Source organism: Salvelinus sp. IW2-2015, linkage group LG17 (assembly GCF_002910315.2).
Source record: "Salvelinus sp. IW2-2015 linkage group LG17, ASM291031v2, whole genome shotgun sequence".
Taxonomy (NCBI): Eukaryota; Metazoa; Chordata; class Actinopteri; order Salmoniformes; family Salmonidae; genus Salvelinus; species Salvelinus sp. IW2-2015.
In genome coordinates, this window is record NC_036857.1 from 15134288 (window position 1) to 15149587 (window position 15300).

Here is a 15300-nt window from a genome sequence, read left to right on the forward strand (position 1 = left end):
ACAGTTCATCTGCAGGTCCCTTATTGTTCCCTGTACACGCACACACCTCTAAATCAACCCCTTAAATGCAAGCACTGGCTTTCTTGATGTCTATAATATTCCCCTCGGGTATGCAATCTGGTTTCCGCTCACATTATTGATGTGTCACCGCAACCTTAAAAGGTACTAAATGATGTCACCATTGCCCTTGATTCTAAGCAATGTTGTGCTGCTATTTTTATCGACTTGGCCAAAGCTTTTGATACGGTAGACCATTCCATTCTTGTGGGCCGGCTAAGGAGTATTGGCGTCTGAGGGGTCTTGGCCTGGTTTGCTAACTACCTCTCTCAAAGAGTGCAGTGTATAAAGTCAGAACATGTGCTGTCTCAGTCACTGCCTGTCACCAAGGGAGTACCCCAAGGGTCGATCCTAGGCCCCACGCTCTTCTCAATTTACATCAACATAGCTCAAGCAGTAGAAAGCTCTCTCATCCATTTATATGCAGATGATATATATAGTTTTATACTCAGCTGGCACCTCCCCGGATTGTGTTAAATGCTCTACAACAAAGCTTTCTTTGTTCTGAACACCTCCAAAACAAGGGCCATGTGGTTTGGTAAGAAGAATGCCCCTCTCCCCACCAGTGTGATTACTACCTCTGAGGGTTTAGAGGTTGAGGTAGTCACCTCATACAAGTACTTGGGAGTGTGGCTAGACGGTACACTGTCCTTCTCCTAGCACATATCAAAGCTGCAGACTAAGGTTAAATCTAGACTTGGTTTCCTCTATCGTAATCGCTCCTCTTTCACCCCAGCTGCCAAACTAACCCTGATTCAGATGAGCATTCTACCCATGCTAGATTACGACAACGTAATTTATAGATCGACAGATAAGGGTGTTCTCGAGCGGCTAGATGTTCTTTACCATTCGGCCATCAGATTTGCCACCAATGCTCCTTATAGGACACATCACTGCACTCTATACTCCTCTGTAAACTGGTCTTCTCTGTATACACGTCGCAAGACCCACTTGTTGATGTTTATTTATTAAACCCTCTTAGGCCTCACTCCCCCCTATCTGAGATACCTAGTGCAGCCCTCATCCTCCACATACAATACCCGTCCTGCCAGTCACATTATGTTAAAGGTCCCCAAAGCACACACATCCCTGGGTCGCTCCTCTTTTCAGTTCGCTGCAGCTAGTGACTGGAACGAGCTGCAACAAACACTCAAACTGGACAGTTTTATCTCTTCATTCAAATACTCAATCATGGGAACTCTTACTGACAGTTGTGGCTGCTTTGTGTTATGTATTGTTGTCTCTACCTTATTGCCCTTTGTGCTGGTGTCTGTGCTCAATAATGTCTGTACCATGTTTTGTGCTGCTACCATGTTGTGTTGCTACCATGTGGTGTTGCTACCATGGTGTTGTCATGTGTTGCTACCATGCTGTGTTTTCATGTGTTGCTGCCATGCTGTTGATATTGCCTTAGGTCTCTCTTTATTTAGTGTTGTCTTGTTGTGATGTGTGTTTTGTCCTACATTTGTATTTCATTTTTTATCCCAGTCCCCGTTCCCGCAGGAAGCCTTCATTGTAAATAAGAATTTGTTCTTAACTGACTTGCCTAGTTAAATAAAAAATAAAATCACACACACAAACAGACAACACCATTTCCTAATCAACACCCCCCCACACAAACACACCACCCACAGCGACATGCATTAGTGCAATCAGTTATATTTACCATTCCAAGTACACAAATACCATTGTGCGCTTGGTCTGCCTAACATATACACACACTGTACAAATGGCTTGAACTCCCAGACATCCTGTGTAATACAACCTGCGTGTGGCTTTAAAACCAGTGAGAGCTGGAGAGGACAGAGACAGGCTCCAATATAACAGTGCTGAGCCCAGTCAGTAGGTGTCACACCTTGTGTCTGTGTGAGTTAAAGAGAGTGGCTGTGAGGATCGTTACCTGCCATGCTGCGCTGCTATAGACTCTAATTGGGGGAGAGGCTTGACCCAGCATCAAGCCAGCCGACCCCATTAAAAATGGCAGGTGGCATTTACAAGCACATCTGGTGGGTTTAGTTGGCGTGCACAAACAGGAGTGTGAGTGTGAAGAAATACATGAGAAACTGCACCATATTAAAGTACCTGTCCAGTGTTTTCAGATTTCTATGAAATATGACCTAGAATTAATTACATTGAGTGAAATAATTAGGCATTTTACATTTTATTGAAGTCCCAGTACAGTCAAACTAGAATGTATTGTGTCTTATATATATTTCCCCACACTATGAGGTTGGAACAATATTGTGAAATTGTGAAAATGATAATGCCCTTTTAGTGTAAGAGCTGTTTGAAAAGACCACTGGATATTTTTGCCCGTTAGGTGGGATGGAGATTTACATTAGTAAAAAAAAAAGTTTTATTTAACCCTCATTTAACTAGGCAAGTCAGTTTAGAACAAATTCTTATTTACAATGACGGCCTACACCAGCCAAACCTGGACGACGCTGGGCCAATAGTGTGCCGCCCTATCACGGCCGGATGTGATACAGCCTGGATTCGAACCAGGGACTGTAGTGATGTTTCTTGCACTGAGATGCAGTGCCTTAGACCGCTGCGCCACTCAGAAGTTAATAGACCAATAAGAAAGAGAGGTCCAAATCTCTCTACTAATAACAGCTAGTTTTCCCTTCACCACTCTCAGACCACACCCACACTGTCCTAACAATATGTAGTTCATGTGTCGGGGCTATGGTCAGTCTGTTAAATCTGGAGTCTCTCTCCCTCTCTCTCTGCCTCTCTCTCTCTCTGCCTCTCTCTCTCTCTTCTGTCTGCCTTTCCCTACAACCTCTCAGTGCGGTCTCTCTCCATTCGTGCCTCCGCTCGCCTCTCCCGTCTGTCGTCGTCTGCCTCCTCACCACTACTCTCTGCCTCCCTCCTCTCTCCTCTCTCTGTCTCTCTCTACTGCCTCCCTCCCTCTCTCTCCTCTCCTCCTCCCCCTCTCTCTCTCTGCCTCCCTCCCTCTCTCGCTCCTCCCTCGCCTCTCTGCTGCCTCCCTCTCTCTCTCTGCCTCCCCTCCTCCCTCTCCTCTCTGCCTCTCTCTCTCTCTGCTCCCTCCCTCTCTCCTCTCTCTGCTTCCCTCCCCTCTCTCTCTCTGCCTCCCTCTCTCTCTCTGCCTCCCCTCTCTCTCTCTGCTCCCCTCTCCTCTTTCTCCCTCTCTCTCTCTGCCTTTTCCCTCCTCTCCTCTGCCTCCCCTCTCTCTCTCTGCCTCCCTCTTCTCTCTGCCTCCTCTCTCTCTCTCTCTGCCTCCCTCTCTCTCCTCCGCTCTCCTCTCTATCTCTTCTGCTCCTCTCTCTCTCTGCCTCCTCCTCTCTCTCTGCCTCCCTTCTCTCTCTGCCTCCCCGTCTCTCTCTCTGCTCTCCTCTCCTTCTCTCTCTCTCTGCTCCCTCTCTCTCTTCTCTCCTCCCTCTTCTCTCTCTGCCTCCCTCTCTCTCTCGTCCTGCCCTCCCTCTCCTCTGCTCTCTCTCTGCCCCTTCTCTCTCTGCCTCCCTCTCTCTTCTCCTCTCTCTCTCTCATTCTGCCTCCCTCTCTCTCTCTGCCTCCCTCTCTCTCTCTGCCTCCCTCTCTCTCTCTGCCTCCCTCTCTCTCTCTGCCTCCCTCTCTCTGCATTGGACCTTTAAGTATGTTAAAAAAGCAGCTTTTCTGTGTTGGAATGGTGTGGGCATACCCCAACAACAGAATGGTGTGGGCATACCCCAACAACAGAATGGTGTGGGCGTATACCGGTCATTAAAAATATTAATGCGAGTAGACTCCTGACTGGCCAGCTCCTCCTCAGGAGGATGACATCATCCTCTGAGGAAATAGCAAGCATTTTTTAAACGATTGATTGAGAGTGGCAGTGATCTAATGGTTTTTCTTTGAAAGTTGCCATTTAGGAGTAATTCTCATGGTAAAATTGGTGTTATGACATGTCTCTCCGGGTTTAGGCACAAACCTGTGGTTACTGAGGCTGGCCATGTCTCGGACCGTCTGTGCTGTCTCCGAGGCAAAGTCCAGTGCACCGGCCACCGGCTTGGTCACCGTACCAACCAGTCCTTTCCCCAGGCCAGAGAAGAAGCCGCTGACTCCTCCCTCAGTCTTCACCCCCTCCACTGTGGACGTGATGACGCTGGTCAACCCTCCGATGATACCTGTGAGACACCAGATAAGAATCAGGTGTGACTCCTCACGAACAGCTAAATGGATTCTGATGTATTACAGATTAAAAAAGGCCTGATCGTCCACACTGTGCAATGGAACCCAGCGGATCTGTCTAATGTTTGAGTAATAAAATGTAAGTGCCATATTGAAAGTGAAAGACAGACTACAGTCAGTAGTGGTATTACTACAGTATTATTAGTAGCACTACAGTATTACTGTAATAGTACATACCATGAGCCAATCCATGAATCCCAGCCACCAGATGCTCTCCGCTGGTGGCGCCATGGTAACGGATGTACTCTCTTTCGTTCTGATGTCGATTGTCCATGGTCTTTCCCAACCCGTCCGACAAAGTCCCTGCAAACTAAGACAGAGAGAGAAAGTCTCTTCGGTCAGTCTTTTTCACACCATATCAGCAGAACCCTTCATTTCAAGCATGTTTTATACACAGTATTTGGAAATAGTCTTGAATAATGCAGAATCACCTTAGAAAAGGTGTACCTCAAGGCTCAGTTTTGGCCACCCTTCTATATTTATAAATGATTTAAAAAGGTATTAAAAATATTCAGTTCGACCACATAGTACAACTCTTTGCTCCCACACGCTATGTAGGGGCCATTAGACCAGTGCAGCCCTCACACTAGCCCTCACACTTGCAGTGGAATGATGGTTTGGCATTATGTCTTCCTCTCTTTCAAACTTATAAAGGATACTAACTCAAGTCTAAGCCATCCAACAAAACCACCTAACTCATACTGAAAATGTTGTCAATTTCTTTCTAGTGATGGGGGAAGAAATCGATACAGTATCACAATATTATATAGATAATGACTCCAAGTATTGATCACTTTTTGTTGTTAGTTAACGTTAGCTAGTGCTAGTTGGCTGTTCCTGCTCCAAAACTCTGGTATCTCTCTTTCTATAGCATGTTCTCCATCTTCTTGAGGCAAAACTTTCTCATTTCTTCTCTTGTCCCTCTGCCACAGATATAGTGAGCAATATATTTGAAAACAATCAAAATCACAATAAAATTGCAGTATTGAATCGCAATTCATATAGAATCACAATACATATAATATCGGCACCTAAGTAGCGTGATATCATATTGTGAGGTCCCTGGCAATTCCAAGCCCAATTTAGTTCCTTTTATCGTTTACCAGTGATTCCTGAGATGAGCTGCTGTTTGAGTGGCCATATTAAAACACAAATGCGTGTCACATATCCAGAGCTCACAACCTCACTGAGTGAAAAAGTTCTACAGTAGCCCAATGCTGGTGGGCTGGTTCTCATTCCCCACAGCTGAACTAGAGAGACAGGGGGGACTGATAGAGAAGAAAACAGATTTTACATTTTTGCCTGCCTTATCCATCTGGCCAATATATCAGCAAGTAATTTGTCTGCTGGAGTGGAGTGCCTTCACACCCCCATCTTTCCCCAGCGCTGACCTATCCCTCCCCCTCCTCCTATCCCCTCTCCTCCCTTCCAMCCAGCAGGTGCCCGCTGGAAGTGGGTTTGTGTTACGGGGGGAGCTCCCCAGAGGAGGCTGGGTTCTGTGTAAACACACCCGGGCCCTCCGCCGCTCTGCAGCCAGCGCCAAGCCTGAACTTGGGATGACCTCGCCAAGCAAAGTCCCCGGAGAGTTCATTGGAAGGCCAGCACGAACTCTCTCCTTCGATTTTTTTATTTTATTCCCCCTCTTTGTGAAACAAAACCAATGTACGTACCAGACCTGTATCCCAAGGGAGTGAGGGGTGAGGGGGAGATAAAGATGCTTTCAAGTTTACACCCCCCCTCCCCTTCTATGCTGAAGGACACACACAATGTGAAACTGGGGCCCGTCTGGTGTGTTAATGTTGGGTGATCAAGGAAGGGATCTCAGAGATTACATGGAGTGTCAGTCATTAAAGGGGTGAAGGTGCATCAGATGAAACTAAACCCAGCAAGGAACAAGGAAACTATTCCGTGTGGTTTTACATGTGGTGTGTAGGTGACCAGCTGCAACATAACACGCGCACAAACATAAGCACGTGCACGCCAATATTTTTTGACCAAGTTCCATTTTCCTATCAATAATTTTGAAGTCTCAATTAAACCTGCAATAATGTCCTCAATGTAGGCTAGCTATGTATATGGAACGGGTCAAATAGGTCTATATAGCAAGAGTTTTTAGTAGGTCTGCTACCCGGGCCAGGCAATGAGTTGAGCAGACCAACCCATAAAAAGGAGAAAAATAACATCCATAAAGAAAGCATAACAACCATCAAGTGGAAATGCAGAAGCAGTTAGGCCAAAGGTTCATGGCTGTAGAGGCCTACATAAACTAAACTCAGCAAAAAAAGAAACGTCCCTTTTTCAGGACACTGTCTTCAAAGATAATTAGTAAAAATCCAAATAACTTCACAGATCTTCATTGTAAAGGGTTTAAACACTGTTTCCCATGCTTGTTCAATGAACCATAAACAATTAATGAACATGCACACGTGGAACGGTCGTTAAGACAGCTTACAGACGGTAGGCAATTAAGGTCCCAGTTATGAAAACTTAAGACACTAAAGAGGCCTTTCTACACCAAAAGAAAGATGCCCAGGGTCCCTGCTCATCTGTGTGAACGTGCCTTAGGCATGCTGCAAGGAGGCATGAGGACTGCAGATGTGGTCAGGGCAATAAATTGCAATGTCCGTACTGTGAGACACCTAAGACATCGCTACAGGGAGACAGGATGGACAGCTGATCGTCCTCGCAGTGGCAGACCACGTGTAACAACACCTGCACAGGATCGGTACGTCCGAACATCACACCTGCGGGACATGTACAGGATGCCAACAACAACTGCCCAAATTACACCAGGAACGCACAATCCCTCCATCAGTGCTCAGACTGTCCGCAATAGGCTGAGAGAGGCTGGACTGAGGGCTTGTAGGCCTGTTGTAAGGCAGGTCCTCACCAGACATCACCGGCAACAACGTCGCCTTTGGGCACAAACCCACCGTCGCTGGACCAGACAGGACTGGCAAAAAGTGCTCTTCACTGACGAGTCGCGGTTTCGTCTCACCAGGGGTGATGGTCAGATTCGCGTTTATCGTCGAAGGAATGAGCGTTACACTGAGGCCTGTACTCTGGAGCGGGATCGATTTGGAGGTGGAGGGTCCGTCATGGTCTGGGGCGGTGTGTCACAGCATCATCGGACTGAGCATTCTCCTCCCTCATGTGGTACCCTTCCTGCAGGCTCATCCTGACATGACCCTCCAGCATGACAATGCCACCAGCCATACTGCTCATTCTGTGTGTGATTTCCTGCAAGACAGGAATGTCAGTGTTACTGCTATGGCCAGCGAAGATCCCAGATCTCAATTCCATTGAGCACATCTGGGACCTGCTGGATCGCAGGGTGAGTGCTAGGGCCATTCCCCCCAGAAATGTCCGGGAACTTGCAGGTGCCTTGGTGGAAGAGTGGGGTAACATCTCACAGCAAGAACTGGCAAATCTGGTGCAGTCCATGAGGAGATGTACTGCAGTACTTAATGCAACTGGTGGCCACACCAGTTACTGACTGATACTTTTGATTTTGTCTCAGTTGTTGAATCTTGTTATGTTCATCCAAATACTTACACAGGCTAAGTTTGCTGAAAATAAACGCAGTTGACAGTGAGAGGACGTTTCTTTTTTTGCTGAGTTTATATGATGATGCTGCCACAAGTGAGAAATGATGCACAATTAGATGACTGGTTTAACATGGTTAAGTGACATAACTAGTGTTTTGCTTCTTTTTGACACCATACTTCTTGAGCTGATTTAAATGAGTTAATAACAAGGTAATTCATTTCATCAAGACACTTAAATACCATTGGGAGATTAACTTTTTTCCATTGAATACTGTGGCATGGAATTTTTATAAGGCACACATCTTGGCAAGCCATTTTTATTAGAAGTTGGAAACCCCTGTGTGTGTGTGTGTGTGTGTGGGGGGGGGGGGGGCATGCCCGTGTGCATAGGGGCTCCTCCTATTTTATTATTGTTCAGCAAACAAAGCGATTGTTCACAATTTGATTGGAAGAAAGAAAAACATGAAAGTAAACTAATGATGACATTTTGTTTTTCTTCAGAGAGGGAGGAGTATGTCAAGTCAGTGGACAAGAAGTCAAACTTCATTTTCAGGAGAGCAAACGTTACATAACACTGCCTTGACAGAGTGTTTAGGCTCGCAGATACAAAGATTTCAACCAGTCAACAGGAGCAGAGCTGCCTTAAACTAGGATTATGGATTAGCCTCAATGGGAAAAGTTGGTGTGCCAGGATCTCACAACCTCAATGTGTGTGTTCCCGAGCGTAGGCAGACACAGGGATTCCATTTGCAATAAGCAACAGCAAGTTACAGTTGCAAAGCAGAGCTGAAATCTGGGGCAGGACGCGAGTGGTGTGTGTGGGCCTGGGACCATGGGCTGGTCAAGAGCTAGGACAAGGGCTGTGTGACCGGGCCTACTGGCTGTCTGATATTCATGACATCAATGCCGCAGCACAAATACGAGTAAATTGCCGTGCAGGGAGAGGGGACAAAGAGAGACAGAGAGAGGGGGAGGGAGGGAATGAGAGAGCGCTAGAGCACAGAAAGAGAGAGAGGGGGGAGACAGAAAGAGAGCGAGCTGACTGACATTAAGCTGGCTGACACAGTTTGGCAGGGGGAGTGTGTGGGGCTGCCTGTAACTTCCAGAGGCCTGCTGAGAGCTGGCTGAGGATAGGGGAGAGAGTAGGACTTGGGGCTAAATGGCTGGGTTCTGGACTGACAACGTTCCAAAACCAGAATGGGTCCTTTAGCTTGGAACAGTGCCCCCCAGGACACGTCTCATTGTAATGTAGAGGAACTGATTACTGTTCAGGGACAGAATGGTCAAAGGGTTGGGGCATTACACTGGTCCTTGGAAGGTTACTGATCAAGAAAATAGAACATATACAGACCTGCTATAAAAGTGTCATATCCTCTATGTATTCACTAAGAGTATCCATTAAATATAACAATATTTTAGATGTTTGCTAAGAGTTGGTCAGCTCTAGGGTCAGGTAGTTATACAACTGTAATGCTCTTGAGTTTTTTGTGCTGTTCCATCTCCTTTCCTGGAAGCCACATAACATTTAGTGACAGAGCAGATACACGCACTGATCCATCAAAGTAAGCAGAGGCCAATTTTCATGGAAAGTGATTGAAAAGCCTCAGCGCACAGAACAACGCGTGTGTGTGTGTGTGTGTGTGTGTGTGTGTGTGTGTGTGTGTGTGTGACATCAAGGAGGAGACATTCGCCTCGTCTCATTTCAGCTTAGTAGTCTTGAAACTGGGACACCTACTGTAATTTCATAATGCAAATTTAAACACAATCAACATCAACACAGAGCACAGGTAAACCCCAACAACGATACCTTGGCGGCGGAGTTGGACACTCCGTGGGTGACGTTGCGGATGAGCCCGCCCACATTGCCGTACTTGATAAGCTCGGAGACGCCCTCGGTGACATCATTGAGCAGTCCCATGGGGTTCCCCAGGAAGTCCACCGAGCCGAGTATCTGAGCCGCCTGGCTAATCAGCTCCTGAAGAGGAACACATCAATGGGATTGGCTGTGAAGTGCAACAGCAACAAAACCTGTGAGATGCAGCAGCACCTGATTGGTTACTTCACTGTGACCAGGGATTGAATGGAAGTTTGAAGTGAAGCATTGACCCATTGACCAGACACTAGAAAAAGTTTGATTTAAAACAATCATTGTGGATAATACTTGCAAAGAGCCTCCTCCTCCACAGTCCTGCCGGGATTGTTTTGGGGGGATAATTTTTTTAATGTTGTCTCCCCAAAGCAGTCTCTGTTTAATAGAGAGCTCTACATTTGCGTTGTCATTAAGTAGTAGAACAGATGGTAAACATGGGATTGTTTTTGATATTACAACAGAGCGCACAAGGCAGATCATATTCCAGAAGTATTTTACCCTTTGGCATTCCCACATCATATGGAAGAAGGTGCCCTGAGTGTCATTAGAGCAGAGAGTACAATTATGTGATGGTTTGGCTTTGACTTGATATAATTTCCAGGGAGTAAAATAAGTTCTGTGAATTTCTGGAAGATAAAGCTATATTGTGCCATATTGTTTGCCAATTGAGAACATTGTTGAATGATTGTAGATCTTTATTCCACAATATGTCAATTTAAAGAGGCTTGGACGAGGCCTTTACTAGAAGGGAATACATTTCAGAGACGAGACCTCTTTTTCTAAGCAATACCTTATGAAAGGTATAAAGGCTGATCTTTGTTTCCCAAGGTATCACCAAACGTAATTGTAAGTAGAAAAATAACAAGGTGCCAGGCAGGTTGTGCTTTTGTTGGATGTCTTGGAATGCGCAGAGACCCTCATCCCCAAGAATGTCTGAAAGTGTGTGCACTCCATTGTCATGCCACAGGGGAAAGTAGATAGGGCCTCCCACCCGGAGACCAAGATTATGGAAAACAAACAGAAACGGTGTGTGAAACGATAGGGCCAAATCTTAATTTAGATTGTTTCAGAAGAACATTGGAATAAATGAGGTCTTGTAATCTGTGCGGGTGAAAACATTTTCTTCTATGGGACGCCATGACAAGCAAGCTTCTGGATTTAACCAAGTAGCAAGAGAACGCAGAGCAAGGACCAAGTCTACCATTGGAAGATTTGGAAGTTTAGTCCACCTGAGGTTTTTTGTCTCTGTAATATGGAGGTGGTGCTATAGGGAGCATTGACCTGAAACAATTTTTTTGTGGAAGGATGTTGATTTGAACAACTGAAATGAATAGGGAGATGTAGTCTGTCTACATTTGAACACCCAGATATATAAAATTGTGGACCACTAGGATATTTAAAGGAATAGACGACTCTGGTCTATAGTCTAGTGGTAATAATGCAGACCCTCAATTGATCTTGTATCCTGCAATTTTGCTAAAAATCTGAAGATATCTAAAAGGTGGGGAAGAGACTGAGGAACTTTCTGGAAGAATAATAATGTAATCAGCATATAGCGATAAGTGATGTTTGGTGCCATAGATTATGATAGGATCATGGCAGACTGATTGGCGTGCTGTCTGGGCTATGGGTTCAACAGATAAGACAAATAACAAGGAAGAAAGAGGACAGCCCTGGAGAGAACTGACGGGAGCAGATGTTTCCAGTTAGAGCCGTTGCAGATTGCTTGGCATAAGGGTTTGAATCATTGACATAAAATAATCCCTGATACCCATGTGGTGTAACACTTAATGAAAATGACATTCTAGGCGATCAAAAGCCTTTTCTGCATCAAGTGAGAGAACTGCATTATGAGACTCACTATCTGATGCTTCGATGATATAGGAGGCAGTGAATATTATCAGTCACGAGGCGTACTTTTATAAAAACCTGTTTGGTTGTTATGAACTAGAGCGGTCATAAAGGGTTCTAGGCAAGATGCCAACACTTTGGCGTAAAGTTTAATATCTGCATTGAGCAGAAAAAGGGGGTGAAAGCTATAACATTTAAGAAGGATCTTTGTCCTTTAAAAGCAGTGAAATATCGGCAATATTATCATTTTTCGAGAATGAACCGTTTGTTGGTGAGAACAGAGTGAATCATATCTAATGAGTCACAGAATGTGATGTAAAATTTAGGTGGTATGCCATCCAGCCCCGGATGCATTCGGAAAGTATTCAGACCCCTTGCCCTTTTCCACATTTTGTTACATTACAGCCTTATTGTAAAATGTATTATACTGTCCCCCCCCCCCCCCCCCCCTCATCAATCTATACACAATTCTCCATAATGACAGGTTTTTAGATGTGTGCAAATGTATAAAAAATTTAAACTGAAATATTACTTTACTTAAGTATTCAGACCCTTTACTCAGTACTTTGTTGAAGCACCTTTGGCAGCGATTACAGCCTCGAGTCTTCTTGGGTATGACGCTACAAGCTTGGCACACCTGTATTTGGGGAGTTTCTCCCATTCTTCTCTGCAGATCATCTCAAGCTCTGTCAGGTTGGATGGGGAGCGTTGCTGCACAGCTATTTTCAGGTCACAGAGATGTTTGATCAGGTTCAAGTCCGGGCTCTGGCTGGGCCACTCAAGGACATTCAGAGACTTGTCCCGAATAGACTCCTGCGTTGTCTTGGCTGTGTGCTTAGGGTATTTGTCCTGTTGGAAGGTGAACCTTTGCCCCAGTCTGTGGTACTGAACGCTCTGGAACAAGTTTTCATCAAGGATCTCTCTGTACTTTGCTACGTTCATCTTTCCCTCAACCCTGACTAGTCTCACAGTCCCTGCGCTGAAAAACATCCCCCAGTGTGAAACTGCCACCACATTCTTTACCCCAAGGACGGTGCCAGGTTTCCTCCAGACGTGAAGCTTGGCATTCAGGCCAAAGAGTTCAATCTTGGTTTAATCAGACCAGAGAATCTTGTTTCTCATGGGCTGAGAGTCTTTAGGTGCCTTTTGGCAAACTCCAAGTGGGATGTCACGTGCCTTTTACTGAGGAGTGGCTTCTGTCTGACGACTACCATAAAGGCCTGATTGGTGGAGTGCTGCAGAAATTGTTGTCCTTCTGGAAGGTTCTCCCATCTCCACAGAGGAACTCTGGAGCTCTGTCAGAGTGATCATCGGGTTCTTAGTCACCTTCCTGACCAAGGCCCTTCTCCCTCGATTGCTTAGTTTGGCTGGGCTTCTAGCTCTAGGAAGAGTCTGGGTGGTTCCAAACTACTTCCATTTAAGAATGATGGAGGCCACTGTGTTCTTGAGGGCTTTCAATGCTACAGACATTTTTTGGTACCTTTCCCCAGATCTGTGCCTTGACACAATCCTGTCTTGGAGATTTACGGACAATTCCTTCAACCTCATGGCTTGGTTTTTGCTCTGACATGCACTGTCAACTGTAGGAACTTATATAGACAGGGGCGTTCCTTTCCAAATCTTGTCCAATCAATTGAATTTACCACAGTTGTACTCCAATCAAGTTGTAGAAACATCAAGGACGATCAACGGAAAAAGGATGCACCGGAGCTCAATTTTGAGTCTCATAGCAAAGGGTCTGAATACTTATGTAAATGAGGTATCTGTTTTTAATTTGTAATAAATTAGCTAAAATGTCTTAAAACCTGTTTTTGCTTTGTCATTATGGGGTATTGTGTGTAGATTGATGAGGAAAAACATGTATTTAATACATTTTAGAACAAGGCTGTAACGTGACAAAATGTGGAAAAGGGAATACTTTCCGAATGCGCTGTACATTTATTCATATTTTTTGTTGCTCTGACAGTGTTATGGGGCATCTAATGAGTGACAGGCATCCAAGGAACGGTTAAGGTTTTAGAAAGTGATTGTAGGTCACATCTGAGCAGTACAAATTGGAATAAAATGTCTGAAATGTATTATTAATTTCAGTTGGATCTGTAGTAGTGTTCCCATTAGGTAATTTAATTGAAGCTATGTCAGCAAACTGCTTGCTGGTCTTAAGTTTCAAAGTGAGTAAATGAGTAGGTCATGCACCATTTACATAATCATTTTGCCTTGTTCTATGTAGAAGGACATCTGCTTGGTGTCTGAGTAACTGGTTGAGGTCTGCCGGGTTAATACGTATCACCAAAATTGAAAGTTACAAGAGATTGCCACCTTTAGCTGCTTATTAACATAAATGAATGCTAAAGCCATATGCATCATTTTGGAATATGCCATTACATGTCACCTCCAGTGAAAGTCTGTCTGTTCATTTCCCCCTCACCTCTCTGAAGTGCTTGAGGATGTCGTTGATGATGATCTCCTGCGTCTCGTAAGGGTGGACCCGGGTGAAGGGGTACATGTTGATCACTGCATCCTCGAACCGTATCAGCGGGATACCCAGGGTTCCCTTGAGGGCCTGCAGAGAGCACAGAGCACTTTTAGAACAAGCACAAGAAAGTTGTCTGGGTGGATCAACAATATACTAGGTAAGTGGAGAATCATGTACATTTGTTTGTCTTATAATGGCGACCAATTAATAAGTCAAAGAGAAAACCAACAGGCAAAGGCAGACATATGAATGCAGAAAGCACGCTTTGCTTCCCTGTAAGAATATCCTGGTACGGCTCTGTATAATTTCTTTGGACTGAATTTAGCAACCTTTTACCTTGAGGTCAGGCGGGAGCTTGTGAGAGGTGAACACACTCAGCTTGACCTGAGGGAGGCTGATCTTCAGGTTCTCAAAGTAGTAGCGCTTGGGAGCTCCCTGTTCATCACTGGCCTTCTCATATAGACTCTCATCCAACCGCTCCAGTTCTGGAACCATAAGACAGACAATGAACACGGACCATCCCAAATACAAGATACACACACAGCAGACAGACACACCACCTGTTCTTTATAATGTCCGGTCCGCTTATAAATTAGTATATATAGAATGCCTCTCGTATAGTCAAAAAACTTGTCATGATATCCGTTCAGGAACCAGGGGTCTACCCACCTGCCTCTGTGTGGCCGTAACCAAAGAAGCTGAGCAGCTTCAGCAGGAGTTTCTCCTCGATGATGACAGTGAAGCGCCTCGCTGTCACCATGAGATGCTGCGCAGAAAACACGGTGTCATGACCTCAGTATTACAACATCTCCTCAGCCTTAACAGTCATTCAGTTTATAAACACTCATGAACTTGCCTCCTTTGTAGACTGTTAGCTAATGCTTACTGTATGGCAAACAAACAAACTAGTTTGAATTTGCTAGCAAGTGTAAGTGATTGTTCACATGGATCGTATTCATTGGGGCACACATTAGAAAAATGTAAAAATCGAGCATTTCTTATTGTACAAGACATGGTAGTCGCTCCCTGTTTTAATTTGTTTCCTTCAATTTCCTGCCTAATGAATAAGACCCTGATTGAGTCAGGCCATGCCTGAGGTGCTGTGAAGTGAACTTGGCAGTCAGGCCTTACCTTGAAGAGGTCGGTGAGAATGAGGTTGCTGGGGACCTTAACAGAGTTGATCTGCAGGGCGGCGCCAGTGTCCACGATGCTGCTTTCACTACTGGAGCCTGGGGAAACACACAGCATCACCGGCTGAGTGGTGCCCAGGAGCTGATTATCCACCTGGTGGAGAGAGCGAAAGA

The 15300-nt window shown here is 45.2% G+C and overlaps 1 protein-coding gene across 3 annotated transcripts in view; it reads right to left on the reverse strand.

Moving 5' to 3' along the window:
* The window catches only part of vps13d (vacuolar protein sorting 13 homolog D), a 70609-nt gene that overhangs the window by 12246 nt on the left and 43063 nt on the right, over window positions 1-15300 (reverse strand). For all 3 annotated transcript variants that reach the window (XM_070447880.1, XM_024004975.1, XM_024004974.1), the window contains 7 exons: window positions 15128-15280; window positions 14666-14762; window positions 14333-14481; window positions 13949-14083; window positions 9607-9774; window positions 4429-4561; window positions 3992-4187 (listed from right to left, as the gene is read on the reverse strand). In XM_070447880.1, the coding sequence (XP_070303981.1) occupies window positions 3992-4187; window positions 4429-4561; window positions 9607-9774; window positions 13949-14083; window positions 14333-14481; window positions 14666-14762; window positions 15128-15280 (1031 nt within the window). The remainder of the gene's footprint in view (window positions 1-3991; window positions 4188-4428; window positions 4562-9606; window positions 9775-13948; window positions 14084-14332; window positions 14482-14665; window positions 14763-15127; window positions 15281-15300) is intronic.